Here is a 24,829-nt window from a genome sequence, read left to right as displayed (position 1 = left end):
GTAATCCCAGCAGTTTGGGAGGCCGAGGCAGGTGGATCACCTGAGGTCAAGAATTCCAGACCAACCTGAACAACATAGTGAAACCCGGTCTCTACTAAAAATACAAAAATTAGCTGGGTGTGGTGGCATGCACCTGTAATGCCAGCTACCCGGGAGACTGAGGCACGAGAATTGCTTGAACCCAATTGTTTGAACCAGGAGGGCGGAGGCTGTAGTGAGCCGGATCACGCCACTGCACTCCAGTCTGGGCAACAGAGCAAGACTCGATCTCGGGGGAAAAAGAAGAAAGGTCAAGGGGTGACATTTGGAAACTCCTGTTATTTCTCATTCCAGCATCATCACAGCCTTGAGGCTTTGGGGTAGGTCACTTCGTCGACCTCGTTTCCGTGAAGATAACGTCATCTTGAGTGTCTGAGGATGCTGCATTTAGTATAGAGCCCAGGCTCCTGGGTCAGCGGGGTTGAATCCCCTTTCCTCCGTGAGGATCTGGGTTAATTACAGGGCTTCAGTTTCTTCGATTTGACTGACGGAGGCTTTGTCTCCAGAACATTAACATTCGCGTGTACTCGGCCACAGCTTAATACCTCCAGGGTGCTTTCGCCCTTTCCTTGGTATCCTCAAGGCTGGATGGAGCCGGCCGTTCAAGTCTACCCTCGCGCTTTCTGGCTGGGCGGTAAAAGTCCTCCAAGTAGAAGGAAGGGAATGACTTTGGCGGCGCTCTAGCCCGTCGAGAGCTTACGCTCTCCCCAAGCGGGGGTTCTGATTGGCTGAAGGTTGCGCTGGCTCGCGCGACTTCCGGGACAGAGGGCTGTGGCTGGAAGGCACCGCGCATCCGGCGGGGAGTGCAGAAGTCGCGTTGGTTCGGCCCAATGGCGGCGCCGCTGCTTCACACGCGGTTGCCGGGAGATACGGCTGCTTCGGCCTCTACCGTCAACACGCTGGGCACGTCGAGGACCGGGTAAGATCCAGGCCGCTTCCTTCTGCGCGTCCGGACCAAACGTCAGGACACGGCGTTGGGGAGCGGATTGAAAGGGTCTGGGACAAAGCTAATGGCTAGGTCGGAGCCAGGGGTCGAGGGCCATCTCACATTCGCAGGAGTGAGCGGGATTGGGCTGGGAAAGTAACTATATTCTCTGTTCTGGAGGCCCCCTTTCCCGACTATGTTTCTTGGTGGTTTCCCAGGCCTGGGTACTGCCTTCTGCGCCTTGACTCCTCTTCCTTCCCGCTTCTTGGAAGGGAATCTCTGGGCTATTTGGTTTTTCCGCTCAATGCTGTCAATCATGGCTGATAAAATATTACAATTTTTTTGTTCTGAAATTTGTTTCGACACGCATATTTGTTTAGCAGTCTTTATTTTGTTCCACTTTTAAAATCCCTAACCCTCATAGCACGGTTGGCGTTTTAAAATCCCTAACCCTCATAGCACAGTTGGCGTTTAACTTTCAGTCATTAGGATGCCATGTTTTTTCATTAATTTACTCTGTGCAAGTGAAGCAGACCTTGTAAAACATTTAGCATAATATGATTCATAATATTACTTTCCTTCTTTCTTTCTTTCTTTCTTTCTTTTTTTTTTGAGACAGTTTCGCTCTTGTTACCCAGGCTGTGGCTCGATCTCGGCTCACCGCAACCTCCGCCTCCTGGGTTCAAGCAATTCTTCTGCCTCAGCCTCCCTAGTAGCTGGGATTACAGGCGTGCGCCACCGTGCTCAGCTAGTTTTTGTATTTTTAGTAGAGATGGAGTTTCATCATGTTGACCAGGATGGTCTCGATCTCTTGACCTCGTGATCCACCCACCTCGGCCTCCCAAAGTGCTGGGATTATAGGCGTGAGCCACCGCGCCCGGCCTGATTCATATTTCTTGAGCTCCTGCTTACTGTATTAAATACTGGGGACAAGTAGTTTATCCAAAGACGTGAATGTCCCTGCTTTCTACAGAGCTTACAGCCTAGGGAGGAACGGCAGTACAGAGGCCAATAAATAAATGAACACGATGATTTCAGTTATACAACAGGGTAATAGGGGATGGAGAAGGGAGAAAATAAATACTTGAGATTTCTCGTGGGGAAAACATCTGACATTTGAGCTTCAGTTTGAATGAAGGCAAAAATCTAGGCCGGGTGTGGTGGCTCACTCCTATAATCCCGCCACTTTGGGAGACCAAGGCGCAGGCAGATCATCTGAGGTCAAGAGTTCAAGACCAGCCTGGCCAACATGGCAAAACTCCATCTCTACTAAAAATACAAAAATCAGTCGGGCATGGTGGCGGATGCCTGTAATCCCAGCTTTGTGGGAGGCCGAAGCAGGAGAAATGCTTGAACCCAGGAGACGGAAGTTGCAGTAAGCAGAGATCACGGCACCGCACTCCAGCCTGGGCAACAGAGCAAGACTCCGTCTCAAAAGCAAAAAACAAACAAAAATCCAACCATACAGCTTTGGGAAAAGAGTTGTTTTCAATAGAGTGAACAGTAAGTGAAATGAGAACCAGCTTGACATATGTGAAGAGCACGAAAGACGTTATGGCTGTAGTAAAACAAGTTCTTGGGAGATGAGGTCAGAAAGGGAGGCAGGGGCCAGATTAATGTAGGACCTTAAAGACCACACTAAGAAATTTGGATTTTTAGTAGAAGTGCAGTGGGAAGACAATTTTTGGTTGCTGAGCAAAGGAGGGATTGTTGGAGAAAAGTGGAAGCAGGGAGAGCAGTAAAGAGGCCTTAACAACAGCCCCGCTGAATGATGTTGGCTCAATAAATGTTGGCTATTATAATTTTTATTATTTTCATGAACTTAATAGCTTGTTAATCTTGGCTCCACAGGATTTCAAATATGCTTGCATTAGAAAACGATTTTTTCAATTCTCCCCCAAGAAAAACTGTTCGGTTTGGTGGAACCGTGACAGAAGTCTTGCTGAAGTACAAAAAGGTAAGAGGAGATAATGTGTGAAGTTTGCTTTTGGTCAGGTCAGAATACAACTATTGCTGTTATACTAAAGACCAGTAGAAATGTAAGATGAATTTAGATACCGGTTGAAATCAAATATTTTATAATAGTTTGATGCTGGCAGTTCAAAATTAAAGTAATAAAGTCCTTTTTTTCCCCTCCACCATGGCCCATTTCATAGGTGAGAGTAATAATGTGTTTGCTGAGGTTTCGCCTTTTCACATGCTTTACTTACATAGCATCTTTTAACTTCAGCAAGTGCTAGAGTTAGAAACAATTCCAGCAGTTTATTTTTTGAGGAACTTACCTAAACACAACTTTGGGACAGTAAGCCAGTTCTCTGAATAGAGATTTTTGTTTTTGTGGTAAGTTAGAAGCATTTCTACTAAATCTCAGCAGTAGAGGGAAACGACTGGATGTGTATATGTAATATTCATTTGTATCCACATTTGAGTGAATACTTTCTTAGATCTTCCTGAATTAGATCATTATGGCTGATGTATGAAAGTTAGTGTTCCTTTTATAATTTCATCTGATGTTAAACTGTGGTTAAAAGTCCTGTTGATACTAAACAGGAAACAAAAACAAACATAACTTAATTCTTTCCCCTTCTTGTTAAGGGTGAAACAAATGACTTTGAGTTGCTGAAGAACCAGCTGTTAGATCCAGACATAAAGGTAATTAATTTTGTGTTTGATCATTAACAAAATTATTGCCACTTGATACGGACATTAGTTTGCTCTTTGGGTCCCGTTCTGTCCTCCAGAACTTGCTCTTTCCGAGATCCTCTCCTGCTTTCATCTGGTGGTTCTCAACCAGGGACAGTTTTACCCCGTAGGAATTTGGTGATGGCTGCAGATGTTTTTGTTTGTCACAATTGGGAGGAAGGGGTTCTACTGGCATCTAGCAGATGAATGATGGAGATGCTGCTGAACATCTCACAGTGCACAGGACAGACTCCCATAACCCAGACTGATCCAGCCCCAGATGACACCCGTGTGGCAGCTGGGAAACCCTGCTCTAGTGCTTCCTTTCTATTAGACTACCACCTCTTTCCTGCGTGCTGCATGCAACTCTCTTGTCTCTTCAAAGCTAAAACAAAACAAAAAGCTACTGTTTCAAGTTCAAGATTTACCTGTCATGGAGTAAAAACTCAGTACATTTTGTTTCACTGTTCTTCCTTTACTCCCCAATTTTGAAAAGAATAGTTGATTACCATGGCAATGATAGTTAGATTGCCTGGGATAAAATTTCAGTTTTATTGTTATCCAGCATGTGATCTTGAGCAAATTGTTTTAACCTCTCTGCCTCTATTTTCCACTGTGTAAAACCAAGAAAACAATAGCGATTTTAAAAATACGGAGTGTTTTGTTTTGTTTTTAAGAGATGGGGTCTTGCTGTGTTGCCCCAGCTTCTCACAGGGGGGATCATAGTGCAGTATAGCCCTAAACTCCTGGCCTCAAATGATCCTTTCTCCTCAGCCTCCTAAGTGGCTGAGACTGTAGTTGCATGCCACTGTGCCTAGCTTTAAACATGGAAATATTTAACAGAGATTCTATGAGCTTATATACAAGAAGCACTTAGGACAGTCTCTGACTCAAAGTAAGGGCAGTGATTGTTAGCTGCTGTTTTTGTTCCTGCTGACTGACTGCACCTTATCGTTTCTCACTCACATTTAAGCCCATTCTTCTTATCACTATAGTAATTACCCTGACAGTTTACCTGTTTGTGTTTGTGTGTGGTTTTTTTTACACACTGATTTCGGTGGACTTTAATTTTTTTGAGATAGAGCTTTGCTCTTGTCACCTACGTATACTGGAGTATAGTGGCGTGATCTGGGCTCGCTGCAAACTCTGCCTCCCAGGTTCAAACCATCCTCCTGCCTCGGCCTCCCGAGTATCTGTGCCACCTCACCCAGCTAATTTTTTGCATTTTTAGTAGATTTGGAGTTTTACCATTTTGGCCAGGCTGGTCTCGAACTCCTCACCTCAAGTGATCTGCCCACCTCAGCCTCCCAAAGTGCTGGGATTACAGGTGTGAGCCACTGCACCCAGCCTAGACTTGTTTAACTGTCTGTTAGGTGCATTTACTCAGACTCATTATGTGTACTCCAAACTTAGCATGTCTTAAAATAAACTCTTAATCTTTCTCTCACACCCACCCTTTCTGCAGACTTGTGTGCTTAACTGTTCACTGCTTACCACATTATTAAGTTAGGCACCTTGGGGTCTTGAATTTTATTACCCCTCAGATCCATTCACTGGATCAAGTCCTTTGGGAAAAAAAATCTCTGAAGCCTTCCTGTTTTGTTGGTTCTCTCGTCTGGATTCTTCCAGTAACCTCTTTAGCAGTCTCTATGTTCCCAGTCCTCCTCTATCTCATACCTCTGTGGCCCCCTCAACCCCCATTTATCCTCAACAGTGTAACCTAAATTATCTCCAGAATGCACATGTCTAGGTATGTCATTCCCCTACTGAAAAACTTCATGCCTATGGAAAATGAAGATCAGCGTGGCCTGCAACCTTGTTTTATGTTTACTCTCTAGATACTTTATTCCTGGAATTTGCCACTTTTCATCTTTATGCCTTTGTATGTGCCTTTTTCTGGCTGAAGGAGGTCCCCTGTATGTATTTTATTTGCTACCTGTATTAGCATGGGCTGTAGCTACGTTGCCTCCCTTCTTACTAGCTGTGTGACCAGGGACAAGTTGCTCATTTCTGTTTTAGTGTACTCATCTGTAAAGTGGCAATCGGCAGAAGGACCCACCTCGTGGAGTAAGGATGACATGAGTTACTAAATGTTAAAGTCTTCATAAGTTGCTAAATGTTAAAATCGTAGAACAGTTTCTAGCATACAGTAAGTGCTATATTAGTGTTCACTGTTATTATTATTACCATTATTACTACAGTTTTTTTCTTCTTTTTTTTGTGGGGGTGACCTTTACCTAGACCATTCATACTACATTTTTAAAAACTCTTGCTCATTCTTTGAACTGAGCTGAAAAGTCATCTTTAATGGAGCTTGCCCTGGTTCTCTCTCAGCAGATGGCTGTTCCTTCATTCAGTCCGTTTCTCAAACTTCCAGATCTCTCTAATTATAAATCTGGTTTACAAGGCCCTCCGTGGTCTATTTGCCGCTGCTTTGTTCCCCAGATTTATTCTCTGTTGATTTGCTTACTATACACGCCAGCCATACTAAACAACTTTCAGTTTTCTGAAAACAGACTTTTCCCTCTGTAAGAAGAACTTCCAGAAAAGATTCAACTCTCTTACTGTTTAAAGACAGCTGAAGCATCGCTTTCTCTTTAAAGCTTTTTCTGATCCCTGCCTTTTTTCCCAGATACAAAGGGCCATTTTCTTTGTGTTCCACTATATTTTATATCAGCAGTTCTCATTCTTGGTATTTTTTTTTTTTGAGATGGGGTTTCGCTCTTGTTACCCAGGCTGGAGTGCAATGGCACGATCTCGGCTCACCGCAGCCTCCGCCTCCTGTGTTCAAGCAATTCTCCTGCCTCAGCCTCCCTAGTAGCTGGGACTACAGGCATGTGCCACCATGCCCAGCTAATTTTTGTATTTTTAGTAGAGACGGGGTTTCACCATGTTGACCAGGATGGTCTCGATCTCTTGACCTCGTGATCCACCCGCCTCGGCCTCCCAAAGTGCTGGGATTACAGGCTTGAGCCACCACGCCCGGCCACATTCTTGGTATTTTGACATATCAAGAAGTGCACTACTTGTATGTCTGTTAGTTCAGAGGAGTGTTGCACGTAGACCTTTTTTCTTCTTGAGGCAAGGTCTTGCTTTGTCACCCAGGCTGGAGTATAATGGGCCTAATCATGGCTCACTGCAGCCTCAACATCCCAGGCTCAAGCAATCCTCCCACCTCAGGCTACCCAGCACCTGGGATCACAGGCATGTGCTACCATGCCTGGCTAATTTTTCTAGAGACAGGGTCTCCTTACGTTGCCCATGCTCATCTCAAATTTCTGGACTCAAGCAGTCTCCTCCTGGCTTAGCCTCACAAAAGAGTGGGGATTACAGGCATGAGCCACTGCTCCTGGCTGCTAGTAGAAATAATAATAGTTCAGTACTAAAGCACCAGAGTCTGGGACTGATTAATTTTAAAAATGGAACAGTTTAAATGTCATCCTTGTAGTTTTGTTGCAGTCTTTTTAGTGGAAAAGAGATAGGACAGATCATTTTTATTTGAGCACTAACTTCGCTTGTTTTCTTTGTGCCTTTGGCCTTAGTGAGCTCCCGTGAATTCCTTAACAGCTGTGAACATTATGAAATTACCATAGTACAAATGGGTTATGGTTTATTTTACTGCCAGGCTACTTGGGATTTCATCAGAAAATGGTTGATCTGTGGGAGTTTGTCACATAGCTATGGTATAGTAAGCACTCAGTAGCTGAATTAAAGTGGGGAAAAGGTGACAGCTCCTTCTGTGCATGGAGGGAGGTGTGTGGGAGAATGGACAGAGGATGGCCTTGACTGAGACAGACAGGTTTGGACCTGCTTCTTTACTGGCTTCTTGGTTGGTCAGATTGCTTATTAATCTCTCTTAGTCTCAGCTTCCTGAACAGCAAAATGGGAGTAACTGAACATCTTGCAGAGTTTTTCGGATTAGATAAAGATACATATGTAGTGTCAGACACTGTGCCTAGCATGTGGTGTGTTCTCACTAAATGATAACTCCCTATGAATATCCCTGTAGGTGTGGCCTTGTGTTGCTTTTATTTATATGTCCAACTCTTTAACAAATTGGGGGCTTTTTCTTAATGGTTTTTTTTCTTGTGTAGTATATATGCATGAATATAATTAATATATTAGTATTTTACATAATTGACATTGTATTTTGTACATTGCTTTTCAGATTTAGCAGTTCTCATGTCACTATTATGAACAGTAACTTGATTGTCTGAAAAATATTTATTTTTATTTTTATTTTTTTAAAGACGGGGTTTCACCATGTTGGATAGGCTGGTCTTCAACTCCCTACCTCAGGTGATCCTCCCGCCTTGACCTCCAAAGTACTTGGATTACGGGCTTGAATCACCACGCCCGGCCAGTCTGAAAAATATTTAATGGAGGAATGGAGCCATTATTTATACAAAACACATCATATATTTTAACTCATCTACTGTTTTGGTTTCAAAAAAGTTATGTTTATTCATGACCGCAGTTGATCAGCCTAAACTGAGTTTTATCAGCATGCTTTCTGGTCAGTATGAATAAGAGGAAATAGAGGTAACTATTGATCCTTTGTGATCTTTTCATATTTGAGTCTGCTAGAGCTCTGTAGTTTTTAAAAGTCCCAAGTGTCAACATTTGAGGTGATTTCCAAAAGTGATAACGCTGAAGTATTGCACTTAAGTCTTTTTCCTGTATATTAGAGTTACTAGATTACTTTTTAAAAACAGGTAAGTTTATTATAATATCTTTTTCTGTTTTGGTACCCAGTTTTGATTTCCTTTCAGGTTTGTGACCCTTTCCCCCCCAATCTAAATACTCTTGATAAACGATCGATATAAGATAGCTGTAAGTTTCTGTTATCTTAGAGGATTTGTGGTTTTGAAAGTACTCTTTGTTTAACTTAAGGATGACCAGATCATCAACTGGCTGCTAGAATTTCGTTCTTCTATCATGTACTTGACAAAAGACTTTGAGCAGCTTATCAGTATTATATTGGTAAGTTCACCATTTATTTCGCTGACTAGTATGTAATTGAGTACTTTGGAAATAGTGTATATTATATTAATAAAATGCTGCTTTTATCTTTCTTCCCCAACTCTAGAGATTGCCTTGGTTGAACAGAAGTCAAACAGTAGTGGAAGAGTATTTGGCTTTTCTTGGTAATCTTGTGTCAGCACAGACTGTTTTCCTCAGACCATGTCTCAGCATGATTGCTTCCCATTTTGTGCCTCGTAAGTCACCACTCTTTGCTTGGAATCTTCTCTCTCTTTTTTTAAATACTTCTTTATTAAAATACTACCTTCCCCTTATACATGAGAGATACTGCCACCATGGAAGATTCCAGATGTGGCCGGCACAGTGGCTCACACCTGTAATCCCAGCACTTTGGGAGGCCGAGACAGGTGGATCATAAGGTCAGGAGTTCGAGAGCAGCCTGGCCAACATGCTGAAATGCTGTCTCTACTAAAAATACAAAAAATTAGACGGGCATGGTGGCAGGCACCTGTAATCCCAGCTACTCGGGAGGCCGAGGCAGGAGAATCACTTGAACTTGGGAGGCAGAGGTTTCAGTGAGCCAAGATTGTGCCACTGCACTCTAGTCTGGGTAACAGAGCGAGGCTTTGTCTCAAAAAAAAAAAAAAAAAAAAAGATTCCAGCTGCATATTGGCACCAGGTTTGGTAGACGTATGTTTCCCATAATAACCCCTGGGGAGGTGTCTAGATTCATTTGTTGCTGTGATTTTTATGAATTGCAATCTGCTTTTTTGAACTTCTGATGAAGTCTTAGACCTCGTCTAGGAATTTTTAGCTGTTTAAAAACATTTTTTCAGATGGTACATTTAATTAGTCATTGTGCTGACTTTGAATTATAGAAAAATAGCTTTTTTGTATAGCTATTCATTGTCTAGGTCAATGACAGAGTAACATATTTTCTTTTTTCCTCAAAAGCCCGAGTGATCATTAAGGAAGGCGACGTAGATGTTTCAGATTCTGATGATGAAGATGATAGTAAGTATAAAAAGATTTAAAGCCTGGGCACAGTGGCTTTCACCCACAATCCCAGCACCTTGGGAGGCTAAGACGGGAGGATCACTTGAGGCCAAGAGTTTGAGACCCGCCTCAAGGCAATGTAGTAAGACCTTGTCTCTACACACACACAAAATTTTTCAAATATTCTTTTAAAAGAGGCTTAAAGTAGAACTAGGCAGGGTGGCATGTGTCTGTAGTCACAGCTACCTAGGAGGCTTAGGTGGGTTTATTGCTTGAGCCTAGGAGTTCAAGTCCTGCCTTGGCAACATGGCAAGACCCTGTCTCTCGAAGTAAAGCACAGAATACCTCCTGTGTCTTAGAGAATGCATGATGAATGAGAAAATATACTGGCACCTATTCTAATAAGTAGACTACAACAAATGACAAAACCTTTGATATAATCTTTTTGTTATATTTAGCATTGATGTACAGTTATTTGTCCTGAATGCATTATTTATATAATTAGTCCGTTCAGTTTTCATTGATGGTTGTGGAGAAAAATCTTGAAATTATTATTTCTCTGATAAATTGTTCTATTTTAGTTAGCATGTGTCTTTACTTTCAAATACGTCACTTTTTTTTGTTTTGTTTTGTTTTGTTTTTTTGAGACAGAGTCTTACTCTGTTGCCCAGGCTGGAGTACAGTGGCATGATCTTGGCTCAATGCAGCCTCCACCTCCCAGGTTCAAGTGATTTTCCTGCTTCAGCCTCCGGAGTAGATGGGACTACAGGCATGTGCCACCATGCCTGGCTAATTTTTGTACTTTTTTTTTTTTTTTTTTTTTTAGTAGAGACGAGGTTTCACCATGTTGGTCAGGCTAGTCTTGAACTCCTGACCTCAGGTGATCCCCCCACCTCAGCCTCCCACATGGTTGGAAATACAGGCATGAGCCACTGTGCCTGGCCAGCATGTATTTTTAGCTTCACGTGTGTTACCTTTCTGTTTTATTTTGATCTTCATACTCTCAACTTTTCTCCCTGCAGATCTTCCTGCAAATTTTGACACATGTCACAGAGCCTTGCAAATAATAGCAAGATATGTACCATCGTGAGTATACTTTTACTTATTTTGAATGCTTAATTCCCAATAAAATTGTAGTCAATAAAATTATAAAATGTTAATAGCATTAAAACTTAAGTCTTACATCACATGATTTTTTTGGTATCCGGTTGAAGAAACATTACATTCTACGAAAAGTGGCATTTCCATTTTCTATTCATTGTCTTTAATTATTTTTCAAAGTTTGCATGCAGATTCTTCCCCAATTTTGTATGGTGGTTGGAATTTTGCTTTTATCTTCAACAGATATGCTCTCCAAAATTTTCAGTGAGAAACCCCTGTGTGTGTTTGTGTCATGCCATATGAATAAAAATTGCACTTCTAAGAAATACTTTTCAGGTTTGTAGATTTCTTTTAGAGGGGTGGACTTAGTTCCCACTGCCCGTTGATTATTTGTTATCTTAAAAAAACTCCAACTTGATAATTTTTTCTTTTAAAAATAATATATATGTGTAGTGGGAAATGTCAGCTGAATTGCTATTATGCTTCTGTAGGAGAGAAGCTCTCCTTTTGATTTACTGTTGATGTCAGAGTTAACAGGAGCTTATTTTCTCTAAGTTATTATAGATTTTCTCAGAAGCTATACATTTTTTTTTTAAATGACAGGGTTTCACCATGTTAGCCAGAATGGTCTTGATCTCGTGACCTCATTATCATCCCTGCTCGGCCTCCCAGAGTGCTGGGATTACAGGTGTGAGCCACCATGCCCAGCCAAGAAGCTATACATTTTAAGTTCCAGTTCTGGCCAGGCATGGTGGCTCACGCCTATAATCCCAGCACTTGGGGAGGCTGAGGCAGGTAGATCACCTGAGGTCAGGAGTTTGAGACCCGCCTGACCAACATGGCAAAACCTTGCCTCTCCTATAAATACAAAAATTGGCCTGGCGTGGTGGCCCATGCCTGTAATCCCAGCTACTCAGAAGGCTGAGGCAGGAGAATTGCTTGAACCCAGGAGGCAGAGGTTTCACTGAGCCAAGATCATGCCACTGCGTTCTAGCCTGGGCAAAAGGAGCAAAACTTTGTCTCAAAAAAAAAAAAAAGTTCCAGTTCTTTGAGGTAGGGGTTCCTATTTGCCTCCTATGTCTATTCCTGTTTGCTTTTAGAATGGTAGTATTACTTTTCTAGAAAGTAAAGTTAACATGGCTTGATTTAATTTTTTTAAATAGGACACCGTGGTTTCTTATGCCGATCCTGGTGGAAAAATTTCCATTTGTTCGAAAATCAGAGAGAACACTGGTAAGAAATCTTTTCATTGAGAAAATCATGGGAAAGTTGTTTGTGTGATTTCATTTTAGATGATGTTAGGTCTTTTTCTGAAAGGTTGTTTTGTCTTCTAGACCTTAAACTGATGTCTAAGAATTTGACTCAGATTCCTTGCTTACTAGGCAGCTCTTGGGGCTTCCCAGTGCCTTTTTCTCTTATTACTATGTGCAAGTTAGGTTCTGAGACCATTTCAGAAATATCTGTAGAGGCTTCATGCTCATATAGATAAGAATTACTAGATAGTAATAATTCACGTATTACTAATTGTAAACATGCTTTATTTTAACCTGAAAGGAAAGCCTTCTATAGATGAATTCTGCTTAGTTTTTGTACAATGTTTAGATCATCTGGGTAGTTTTTAGTAATGGTGGTTGGTTGCCTTACTAGAAAACTCAGTCTCGCAGCATATGAAAAGAATTACATGCCAAGACCAAGTGCGATTTATGCTAGGAATGCAAGACTTTTTTTGGGGGGCTGGGGTGAGGGGGGGTTCGAGACAGTCTTTCTCTGTCAGGCTGGAGTGAGTGCAGTGGTGCCATCTCAGCTCACTGCAACCTCTGCCTCCAGGGTTCAAGCAACTTCCACTTCAGCCTCCCGAGCAGGTGGGACTATAGGCATGGGGCACAACACCCAGCTAATTTTTTTATTTTTGGTAGAGATGGGGTTTTGCCACATTGGCCAGGCTGGTCTTGAACTCCTGACCTCAAGTGATCCACTGGCCTCAACCTTGGAAAGTGTTGGGATTATAATTTCAAACCACCATGACCAGCCAAGATAGATTTAATACCTGAAAATTAATTAATATAATATTTTGTAGTAATAGAACAAAGGATAACAACCACATGATTATCTCAGTAGATGCAGAAGTGTTTAACAAACAACTATACCCTTTTGTGACAAAAACAAAAGGAAATTTTCTCAACCCGATAAAGGGCATCTGAAAAACCCACAGATAACATCATATTCAATGATAAGATAAAGAACAAAACAAGGATGTCTGCTCTTGCAGCTTGTCTAGCCAAGGCAGTTAGGCAAGAAAAAGAATTAAAGACGTCCAGTTGGAAAGGAAGGCATAAACTCTCTTTCGTAAGATTATTTTATTTGTCATCTTAAGGAGCCCACAAATAAATTTTAGGATAATAAATGAATTCAGCATGGTTACGGGACAGAAGACCAGCATACACCAGCTGTCCAAGACAATTGAATAAGGGACAAGAATAGTCTTTTCAACAAATGCTGGTGGCACAAATGGTTATGCACATGCAAAATAATGAGGTATATGGATATCCATATACAAAAATGAACTCCAAATCAATGAAAGCCCTACATGAAGAGTAAAACCTATAAAACTCTTAGAAGAAAATGGTGCATTTTCATGGTGTTGGATTAGGCAATCATTTCCAGATTTGACGGCTGGAGCTCAAGCGACCAAAGAAAAACTACCTCAGTTGTACTTCAAAGTTAAATACTGTCATGCTTTGTAGGATGCCTTCAACAAGAGGAAAACAGTCCCCAAATAACGGGAGAAAATATTTCTAAATTCTATGTCTGGTAATGGACTTGTACATGTAAAGAACTTTTATAATTCAATAATAAATGGGCAAAGGATCTGAAAAGTCATTTCTGCCATAAAAGCACATGAAAAGAAGCTCAACATCATTAGTCATTAGGGAAATGGTTTCACTCATGCCCACAAGGATGACTGTAATAAAGACAAGACAGTAACAAGGGTTGATAAGGATGTGGAGAAATGGGAACATGGGAACTGTCATACATTGCTGGTGAGAATGTAAAGTGGCGCAGCCGTTTTGAAAAATAGCCTGGCATTTCTTCAATGTAGAATTACCATGTGGCTCAGCAGTTCCACTGCTGGGTTTTGTTTTTTTTGGTTTTTTGTTTGTTTGTTTGGTCCTAAGCATCAGCAAACTGCTGCATTTTTACAAGAGAAATGAACATACATTTCCATGGCCGGGCGCGGTGGCTCACGCCTATAATCCCAGCAGTTTGGGAGGCCGAGGCACGTGGATCATGAGGTCAAGACATTGAGACCATCTTGGTCAACATATTGAAACCCCATCTCTACTAAAAATACAAAAAATTAGCTGGGCATGGTGGCACATACCTGTAGTCCCAGCTACTGAGGAGGCTGAGGCAGGAGAATTGCTTGAACCCAGGAGGCAGAGGTTGTGGTGAGCCGAGATCATGCCATTGCACTCCAGCCTGGGCAACAAGAGTGAAACTCCATCTCAAAAAAAAAAAAAAAGAAAATACATTTCCACAGAAAAACTTGTGTGTACATGGATGTTCATAGCAGCTCCATTCATAGTAGCCTCATTTAGAAGCAACTCAAATATCTGTCAACTGGTGAAAAGATGACAAAACATGTTAGCTAGGATGGTCTTGATCTCCTGACTTTGGGATCCGTCTGCCTTGGCCTCCCAAAGTACTGGGACTACAGGCATGAGCCACTGCACCCATCCCAAGACCCTGTCTCTTAAAGAAAAATAGATGTTCTGAAATTATGTTGATGGTCACATAACTGAATATATTAAAAACTTAAATTGTATTTTTTTTTTTTTTTTTTTTTGGAGACGGAGTTTCGCTCTTGTTACCCAGGCTGGAGTGCAATGGCACGATCTCGGCTCACCACAACCTCCGCCTCCTGGGTTCAAGCAATTCTCCTACCTCAGCCTCCTGAGTAGCTGGGATTACAGGCACACACCACCATGCCCAGCTAATTTTTTGTATTTTTAGTAGAGACGGGGTTTCACCTTGTTGACCAGGATGGTCTCGATCTCTCGACCTCGTGATCCACCCGCCTCGGCCTTCCAAAGTGCTGGTATTACAGGCTTGAGCCACTGTGCCTGGCAAATTGTATACTTTAAGTTGGTAATTGTATGATACGAGTTGGTTTTTTCTTTTTTTACTGAAAATTACAAAAACCAGATATATGAGTTTTGTTAATACAGCTATTTAAAAAAACTGTAGTTATGCAAATTTAAAATTTCATTTACTGGGGATGATTGAAATGATTGTACCGAACATAATACATATGTAGAAACAGTACAGTTTTTATATTACTGGGTAGTCTGTTTTTTCTATTTAAATATTTGAAACTAAAGGTCCTGTAATTGATGTTTTGCTTACATAATTATGAAAAATATTTATTCTCTGTTGAAATGTTTTATGTTTTCTGCTTTAGGAATGTTATGTTCATAACTTACTAAGGATTAGTGTTTATTTTCCAACCTTGAGGCATGAAATTCTGGAGCTTATTATTGAAAAGTTACTCAAGTTGGATGTAAGTACTGAGTAATCTACTTTTATTTTCATTTACTGACTTGAATTTGGTATAATCACAGTATGTGGAAACAATAGTCAGTGGTAGAAAAGAATCCACTTGCACCATTCTTTCCTTCCTTTCTTTGACTGTGTCTTGAGCTCCATCTGTGTATGTGCTGGGAGTTATAAACAGTTCTTTCTCGTGATTGGGGAACAAGGCATTAAGAAGTCACCGAGATGTCAAAGTACAGTTGTGAAGAATGCTGTGAATGCAACATGCATTTTGAGTTAAACAACTAAAGAGAATCGCAGTGGGGTCAGGAAGGCATTCCAAAGGAAGTGATTTTTCGTGCTTGGCCTTTTTTAACAAGTACAGGCTTTAATTGTAAACAGCTAAAACTTTGTTTAAGGAGGCCCACACTAAGATGCAGTAGGAATGAAAGGAAGTGGTTCTAGTAACATTGTGAGGAAAAGTGACCTGGTCTTTGAGACTGGTTTGGAGGAGGAGAGGCAGACAGCAAGGGAAAGGAATCCTTCAAAGATGGCTCCCTGTGGAATAGAATCTTGGTGCTGCCATTAATGGCAGTTAGAAATCTCAATAGGAGGCTGTTGGGAGAGGAGTTCCGTCTTGGCAGGTTGAGTTGCTGGTGGGCGGCCTACCAGAGAGTACACACAGGCAGTCGTGGCTGGAGGTGGGGACCTGAGCATAAACCTGTGGAAAGATACAGTTTAGGACAGGGGAGGAGAAGTGTGATCAGAGGTGTGAGGAAAACCAAGAGTCTGGATGCTCAGGAGGGATCTGCAGGAAGGAGGAGTTTGGTCAGCAGCATGAGATACCGCTGTCATTTTTTAGAAGGATGAAAAGATCAACAGTCCTTGGATTTAGTGGTTAGAAGGCAGTCTTTGTTCCTTTCTGGAGGAGCATGTCAGTGAAGAGGCAGAAGCTGCATTTCAGGAGAGGATGTGGGTGGTGGGTAAGCAGAAGTGGGACTGTTAGAGACCTTGGTGCAGGGTTATGGTGGAAGGAGAGGCAGACTGGGGCTGGGGGCCTGCGTGGTTCAGGAGTCAGGAGACAGCAGGTTTGTGGACTGAGTGGAGAGGAGCTTTGATGGAGGGAAGCATTGATGCTGTAGGGAAGCAGGAAGGTGGAATGAGGTCTTAGAGGAGCTGGAGCTTGGGCCTACTGGTGCATTGCTCACTTGGATTTGCACCTCTCTGGCCAACTGTGTGTCTTTTCTTTATAGTTTTTCTCTGGTATATATTTAAACAACATTTTAGAATGTTTACAAAGAAGGTCAAGTACCGGTAATTTAAAAAGGCGTGGTTTGAGTGGTATTAAGATATTTAAAGGGTGATATACCAAAATAAAAATAATTCACATTCGGGTTGCAGTTCATCATTTTTCTGCTCAGTTGATGCATGATATGTTTATTTTACACAATATGTCTGTGACCGTCTTGTGCATATTTTATTAGCCCATTTTCTTTTCTTTTCTTTCTTTTTTTTTTTTTTTTGAGACGGAGTTTCGCTCTTGTTACCCAGGCTGGAGTGCAGTGGCACGATCTCGGCTCACTGCAACCTCCGCCTCCTGGGTTCAGGCAAGTCTCCTGCCTCAGCCTCCTGAGTAGCTGGGATTACAGGCACGCGCCACCATGCCCAGCTAATTTTTTGTATTTTTAGTAGAGATGGGGTTTCACCATGTTGACCAGAATGGTCTCAATCTCTTGACCTCGTGATCCACCCGCATCGGCCTCCCAAAGTGCTGGGATTACAGGCTTGAGCCACCGCGCCTGGCCTATTAGCTCATTTTCATGCTGCTTATAAAGACATAACTGAGCCTGGGAAGAAAAAGAGGTTTAATTGGACTTACAGCTTCACATGGCTGGGGAGGTCTCAATCATGGCGAGAGATGAAAGGCACTTCTTACATGGTGGTGGCAAGAGAAAATGAGGAAGATGTAAAAGCAGAAACCCCTGATAAAATCATCAGATCTCATGAGACTTATTCACTACCACAAGAACAGTACAGGAGAAACCAACCCCATGATTCAAATTATGTCCCACTGAGTCCCTCCCACAACACACAGGAATTACAGGAGTACAATTCAAGATGAGATTTGGGTGGGGACACAGAGCCAGACCATATCAGAGATAGAATAAATGTTGAATTTGTTGAGGCTGCCTGGCATAGAGCATCATGTGATAGTTGTTGATTTTATGTAAGTATGTAGTAAAAGGGGCTTGGTTTATATAATTTAAATTCCTTCATGACCTAGGTCAGTTTACAGGCTTCCACCATAATTGTGTATTGTATTGGAGTGTGTTATAAGGTACTCATCTGGACACCTTGAATGTGTGTATATCAGATGAATTTCCAGTCCCAAAATAACATAGTTGTATTTTTAAAATCCTTTTATTTTTTTCCCCCCTCTGTTATAGGTGAGTGCATCCCGGCAGGATATTGAAGATGCTGAGGAAACAGAAGCACAAACTTGTGATGGGACAGATTCCACAGAAGGATTGTTTAATATGGTTAGCATTTTTTCGGTGAAAGCAAACACACAGTTTATCATTTCAAAGGGTAGAAATCTCTAGCACTGCTCATCTTTGTTACAGCTTTAGATTGAAATAATTAAAATAGTTTAGCAAACTTGAAAACAATTCCTTATATGAGTCATTTTCAGCCATGTCATTTAGCACTTGGTATATTGTTTTATTTCCAGAGCTTTGAATTTGGATTTGGTGAACAACATTTCACTTTCGTGCTTATAACTTTCAGTGTTTGTTTTTGCAAGCCAGATGCTGTTTGGGAAGCTGTCGTATATAGAAAAGCATACCTGTTTAATTTCTACATTTTACCACTTCTCCACTTTATAGCAGTACTACTTTGGGTGGTGTCTGTGAGATTCAGGTGCCCTTGGGACAGAGGATGTCAGGGAGCAGAAAAGGGCAGGGGAACTAAGCTAGGTCTGGGTCTCACTTGGGAGGTCACTACAGCCTTATCCCACCAGGCACTCTGGGGCATGGATTGCTCTACAGAGTTTGGTGTCAGTTTGAGACCAAGGAGATACCCTTTCTGACACCCTTCCAAATCAGTCATTGGTTCTAGCGGGAGAGGCAAGGATGGTCCTGGCTGCTTTCTGCTCAGGGCAGCTCTCTGGGGAAGGTAGGCAGCTGGGAGCTGTTGGCTGTCAGTACTCGCAGCTGCAGGGAGATGGATATCCTGACCTGGAAAAGGGGGCCTGGCTCCAACAGCGCCCACCAGGAGCAGAGGTGGGGGGCACCTGTAACGTTTGCATGGCTAGCTCTCATTGGGTCTGCTAAATGAGAATCAGAAGCTTGTACTCTGAGTCTCGGCTTTTATTTTAAATTTTTTTTTTTTTTTTTTTTTTTTTGAGACGGAGTTTCGCTCTTGTTACCCAGGCTGGAGTGCAATGGCGCGATCTCGGCTCACCGCAACCTCTGCCTTCTGGGTTCAGGCAATTCTCCTGCCTCAGCCTCCTGAGTAGCTGGGATTACAGGCACGCACCACCATGCCCAGCTAATTTTTTGTATTTTTAGTAGAGACGGGGTTTCACCATGTTGACCAGGATGGTCTCGATCTCTTGACCTCGTGATCCACCCGCCTCGGCCTCCCAAAGTGCTGGGATTACAGGCTTGAGCCACCGCGCCCGGCCTTATTTTAAATTTTAATATTTAAATTTTATTTTAAATTTCGCAGGTGGTTCTGATTGACATCCCTGAATGAGACCCTGGAACAATGTCTGCATTTCTTTCTTTCTTTCTTTCTTTTTAATTTGAGACACGGTGTTGCTCTGTTGCCCAGGCTGGAATGCAGTGATGTAATCTTGGCTCACTGCAGCTTCGACCTCCTGGGCTCAAGTGATCTGCCTACCTCAGCCTCTCAAGTAGCTGGGACTACAGTGCCACCACACCTGGCTACTTTTAAAATATTTTTTTAGAGATGGGTCTCACTATGTTGCTCAGGCTGGTCTCAGGCTCCTGAGCTCAAGTGATCCTCCCTCCTTTCAAAGTGTTGGTAATTATAGACGTGAGCCACTGCCGAGTGTTACTCTGTCACTCAGGCTGGAGTCCAGGGCATGAACCAGGTTCACTGCAGCCTTCTCCACCTTCCAGGTTCAAACTATTTTCTTGCCTCTGCTTCCCAAGTAACTGGAATTACAGGTGTGTACCACCATGCCTGGCTAATTTTTGTATTTTTAGTAGAGACGGGATTTTACCGTGCTGGTCAGGCTGGTCTTGAACTCCCGACCTCAATTGATCCTCCCGCCTCAGCCTCCCAAAGTGCTGGGATTATAGGTGTGAGCCACTGCGCCCAGCCTCTTTGTTTTATCTTTTAGGGGAAATAATCACTTAGGATGGTTTTTCTACTAAACCACTTTGACATTGAATTTTTTAATGTTAGCATTTACTTTTTTCTTTCAAGGATGAAGATGAAGAAACTGAACACGAAGCAAGGGCTAATCCCGAACGGCTTGACCAAATGGTGCATCCTGTAGCCGAGCGCCTAGACATCCTGATGTCTTTGCTTTTGTCCTACATGAAGGATGTCTGCTATGTAGATGGTAAACCACTGTATTTTAATGAGTGTCTTTGTTGTTGTTTTGTTGTGTTGCCCAGGTTAGAGTGCAGTGGCATGGTCTTGGCTCATTGCAACCTCCTCCTCCCGGGTTCAAGCGATTCTCCTGCCTCAGCCTCCTGAGTAGCTGGGATTACAGGCGCCCGCTATCACGCGCAGCTAATTTTTGTATTTTTAGTAGAGAGAGGGTTTCACCATGTTGGTCAGGCTGGTCTCAAACACCTGACCTTGTGATCCACGTGCCTTGGCCTCCCAAAGTCTTGTTTTTTTTTTGTTGTTTGTTTTGTAAGTAGACATGGTCTTACTCCGTAACTCAGGCTGGAATGCAGTGGCATGAACATGGCTTACTGCAGCCTTGACCTCCTGGGCTCAAGCTGTTCATCTGCCTCAGCCCTCCATGTACCTGGGATCACAGGTGTGCCACCATACCTGGCCAATTTTTTGATTTTTATTTGTAGAGACAGAGCCTCACTGTGTTGCCCAGGCCGTCCTTGAACTCGTGGGCTCCCTCCCATAGTGCTGGGATTGCAGGCAGGAGCCACTGTGCATGGCTGGATAATGGTTTTGTTTTTGTGTTTTTTTTTTTGAGCTGGTGGTTTCACTCTTGTTGCTTAGGCTGGAGTGCAATGGCGTGATGTCGGCTTACTGCAACCTCTCCCGGGTTCAAGCGATTCTCCTGCCTCAGCTTCCCGAGTAGTTGGGATTACAGGCATGTGCCACCATGCCCAGCTAATTTTGTGTTTTTAGTAGAGGCGGGGTTTCTCCATGTTGGTCAGGCTGGTCTTGAACTCCCGATCTTAGGTGATCCACCTGCCTCGGCCTTCCAAAGTGTTGGGATTACAGGCGTGAATCGCCACGCCTGGCTTGATAATGTTGTTTTTTTAATGGTGTGTGTTCTTTATTTAAAAAAAAAAAAAAGAATCCAGCAGATGAAACTTGAAAATATGTCTTTATAAAAACTAAAACATGTTGTTTTCTCCATAGGTAAGGTTGATAACAGCAAAACGAAGGATCTGTATCGCAACCTGATAAACATCTTTGACAAACTCCTGTTGCCCACCCATGCCTCCTGCCATGTACAGTTTTTAATGTTTTACCTCTGTAGCTTCAAATTGGTAAGTAAGAATGCCATTAACATTCTCTTAGCTTATTTTGTTCTTGCCTGCAATTTTTCCCTAAAAACCGGGGTGGATGGAGACCATGAGGTAAGTAATTATTTTCCTTGAGCTTACTTGCTTTTCCCCTTAATAAAATCACATTCTCTTTTCTTTGTTTTTTTCTTTTCTTTTTTGAGACAGTCTCGCTCTGCTGCCCACTGCTGCAGCCTCCACCTCCTAGGCTCAAAACAATTCTCAGGCCTCAGCCTCCCGAGTACCTGGGACCACAGGTTACCACACCTGGCTAATTTTTGTATTTTTAATAGAGTTGGGATTTCACCATTTGGCCAGGCTGGTCTCGAGCTCCGGACTTCAGGTGATCTGCCCGCCTCCTGCCCCCTAAAGTGCTGGGATTACAGGCATGAACCACTGTGCCTGGCCACGTTCCCTGCTCAGTACACTTGGAGAGAAAATAGAATTGCTGTCTGCCCGCCTAGCTAGGTGCTGTGAAAATGTCATCCTGCCTTTTGGTCACTAGGTGGAGCTCTTCCCTTAAGCCTTTTTCTTAAAATCTCATATAGGGTAATTAACTGTATTTCCTTTGTTCTTTCCAAGGGTTGAGTTGTAACTACCCAAAACCAACTTTTTAAACTAGAGTTTTAAAACTTTAGGCTTTGGCTTTTTTTGTTATTGTTGGGGAAGTCTCTTCCTTCTCTGCAACGATTTTGTGGCTTCGTAAAAGGAGAGTGCTTGTCATGGGAAACAAGGTTGAACTTAGTCTGCCCACGTGTCTGTGCCTAGCTTCAGAAAAGTGCTATTTGGGAGAAGGGAAGTTGCACCCTTTACTAAGAAGCTGTGTCTGTTTTTTTCCATGATTGGCATAATTACTCAAATACCAGCTGTACTTTAGACCATATTTCTGTTGATGGTTGATTTCAGGGTGTGCAGAGACGGGAAGGGTGCTTCATGCTCACGGGAGTGCCCATGTGGAGCTCCGTGGGGTGTGAGTTATTGTTGGTCACAAGTTCTGGCTGACATTGGAATCACGTGAATCTGCAGATTTCAAAGCCCAGTCACAAACCTACTGAATTTGTACCTTCCTGGCTTTTCTTTTTTTAGGTGGTGTCTCGCTCTGTTGCCCAGCCTAGAGTGCAGTGCTGTGATCTTGGCTCACTGCAGTCCCTGCCTCCAGGGTTCTAGTGATTCTCCTGCCTCCGCCACCCAAGTGGCTGGGATTACAGGCACCTGCCACCCCGCCTGGCTAATTTTTGTATTTGTAGTAGAAATGGGATTTCACCATGTTGGCCAGGCTGGTCTCAAACTCCTAACCTCAGGTGTGAGCCGCCGCACCGGCCACGGGTTGATTTGTTTGTGATCCATTTGATTATTTAACACCTGAGATGCCTTTTGTTTTTAATAGTATTCTGTCAAAGTGTTTAAAAAATGAAGACCATGAAGTACTTGTGAGATACTGGAACTTTTCCCCGCGTTGGTGAAGTAAAAATCTTAGGATTTTGATAGCCATATTATCTTAGGCATTAAAAAAAGATTACACCGACACATTCTCTTTTTATAGGGATTTGCAGAGGCATTTCTGGAACATCTCTGGAAAAAATTACAGGATCCAAGTAATCCTGCCATCATCAGGCAGGCTGCTGGAAATTATATCGGAAGCTTTTTGGCAAGAGCTAAATTTATTCCTCTTATGTAAGTAGCCTAATTTTTCAAGTACTTTTTAATATCATGCTTTAAAAAGAGTGTAGCATTGTCTCAAGTCAAAAATATCTGCCTTATTTTGTTGGTATGATTTTTTAAGTGAATAAAATCCCCACTCCATGCAAGATGTTTATATTTCTAAACAGTGATTTTAGAATAAAGTGTCTCTTTATATATATGAAATCCCATATGTAAGGCTTTTGTCATCTGTTCTGTGTGGTTGCATTTGAAGATCCATTTGTTTTTGTGTATTCTGTTTTGATTCTTTTTGTAGGTTTGTCATTTTTTCATTTACATTCCAAATCTATTGTATCTGATAAAGCTGAAGAAAAAACCTTTTAAAGGTAATAGACCTATCTAAGGGGCCGTTTTCTTCCAGTGGTCCATGAAGGTATCTTTGGATAAGAATGCTGTTGAAATCCTTCCCCAATCACAAAATCATTGACCATAGGACTTCACTAGGCTCCATCAGGGAATACAAAAGTCCACCAGACTGTCTTTCTCTTAGGAGATGTTGGTGAACCTGTCCTGTTTGGCCAATCACCCTAAGAGGGCTGCTTTTGAGATGGTTAGGAGAACCTGCTCTCCATCCCTTGGGACGTTCTTAGGGGCTAACCTGTTCCTAGAAGGTCAGAGCTACTCTACCTTGTAACTGGAAGGTTGCCTTCCTTCGAACCCATCCTTATTCTTCCTTTGTTTGCTTTTCCTTTGTGTCCATGGGTATTATTTAAATAATCCTATGAACTTACTTAGTGTAGTTTGTAATGAAAGGCAGTTGTGTATTATGTTACTCTGGTTTCTTTTTTTTTTTTTTTTTTTTTTTTTATGAAGTGTAAAGTTGATCTGAATTTTTCTTTTCTCTAGTACTGTAAAATCATGCCTAGATCTTTTGGTTAACTGGCTGCACATATACCTTCATAACCAGGATTCAGGAACAAAGGCATTCTGTGACGTTGCTCTCCATGGACCATTTTACTCAGCCTGCCAAGCTGTGTTCTACACCTTTGTTTTTAGACACAAGCAGCTTTTGAGTGGAAACCTGAAAGAAGGTCAGTGTTGTGGGAGTGCTGGACTGGATTTTCCTTGTTCTTGTCACTCTTTAGAATGGCGATTCTTTACTCTTTTGGAGACTTCAATAAAAACTATGGATTCAGAAAACTACATGCACATTCAAACTTTTAACAATAATTTCAAGCATCTCATACTCCCCTACAAACCCCTTAAGATGGATTTGAGCTTGAGAACCCTACAAACCCCTCAAGATAAATTTGAGGTTGAGAAAGAGGTTTCTGCTTTTGAGGGCTTGAAATGTGAAGACCTCTCCAGAGGCGAGGCTGAGCCCTGGGGTGTGCCAGTAAATGGCACATATTTTCCTTTCACAGACAGCAAAGCAGAGGGCAGTCATTTTCCCAAGATCACATAGTTACTGGCAAGATGAGAAACTGAAGCCAGGTTCGGCTGACTGGAAAGTTTGGGTTTATTCAGATTTAACTTTGCCTGAAGCCTTGAGATTTCATTGGGCAGTATTTTTTGCTAATTTCCAAGAGTTATTTATAATTCATATCTATCAGTTGAAACTTACTAGATTAGTATATTTTAGTTGAAGAGAGTCTTCAAGAACGTAGTTTAGAAGTCATTGTACATTATTTTGTTGATGTTTATGAATAATTCACGTGGTTTCATGGGCCACTGTCTCTAAAGCAGCGCTCAACCTCGCACAATTGACGTTTGGGCTGCATTGTCCTTCATCACTGGGGGCTTTTGTCTGCCCTGTAGGATGTTGAACAGCCTCCACCTATTAGCTGCTAACTTCAGTCTTGACCACCCCCAGTCGTGACAACTAAAACTCTCCTCAGACACTGCCACATGTCCTCTGCGGGGGTCACAGTCCCCTTGGGTTAACAGCCAGAGCTCTGAACTGAAAGTTGCATGTGTTGCATTATATACATTTACCTATATCCTACATGCTCCTAAAAAGGTACTGTATAGACCAGTAAGACAAGGTCTTATCGCAAGGTAAGTATCTCTGCTGGTCTTTGTATAAATTAATGCCAGGAATCTGAAGTAAACCTATTGTTTTTTTAAGCTGTGACATCCCATTTATGTAATTTTTATCAAAATATGCATCAGAGAAACTCCTAAGAACATA

At 42.2% G+C, this 24,829-nt stretch overlaps 1 protein-coding gene across 1 annotated transcript in view; it reads left to right on the top strand.

Moving 5' to 3' along the window:
• Positions 1 to 672: 672 nt before the first annotated feature.
• Positions 673 to 24,829, top strand: part of RRN3 (RRN3 homolog, RNA polymerase I transcription factor) — a 38,546-nt gene continuing 14,389 nt past the window's right edge. Inside the window, exons 1-14 of the mRNA XM_039478184.2 lie at positions 673 to 958; positions 2,816 to 2,921; positions 3,560 to 3,616; positions 8,540 to 8,629; positions 8,736 to 8,865; positions 9,584 to 9,643; positions 10,648 to 10,711; positions 11,890 to 11,959; positions 15,189 to 15,287; positions 17,707 to 17,799; positions 19,715 to 19,853; positions 20,852 to 20,982; positions 22,541 to 22,671; positions 23,545 to 23,729. Of these exons, the coding sequence (XP_039334118.1) occupies positions 870 to 958; positions 2,816 to 2,921; positions 3,560 to 3,616; positions 8,540 to 8,629; positions 8,736 to 8,865; positions 9,584 to 9,643; positions 10,648 to 10,711; positions 11,890 to 11,959; positions 15,189 to 15,287; positions 17,707 to 17,799; positions 19,715 to 19,853; positions 20,852 to 20,982; positions 22,541 to 22,671; positions 23,545 to 23,729 (1,444 nt within the window). The 5' untranslated portion in view covers positions 673 to 869. The remainder of the gene's footprint in view (positions 959 to 2,815; positions 2,922 to 3,559; positions 3,617 to 8,539; positions 8,630 to 8,735; positions 8,866 to 9,583; positions 9,644 to 10,647; positions 10,712 to 11,889; positions 11,960 to 15,188; positions 15,288 to 17,706; positions 17,800 to 19,714; positions 19,854 to 20,851; positions 20,983 to 22,540; positions 22,672 to 23,544; positions 23,730 to 24,829) is intronic.

Source organism: Saimiri boliviensis, chromosome 12 (assembly GCF_048565385.1).
Source record: "Saimiri boliviensis isolate mSaiBol1 chromosome 12, mSaiBol1.pri, whole genome shotgun sequence".
Lineage (NCBI taxonomy): Eukaryota > Metazoa > Chordata > Mammalia > Primates > Cebidae > Saimiri > Saimiri boliviensis.
The sequence above is the reverse complement of the archived record's forward strand: the minus strand, read 5'-3'. Positions and strand labels throughout refer to the sequence as shown.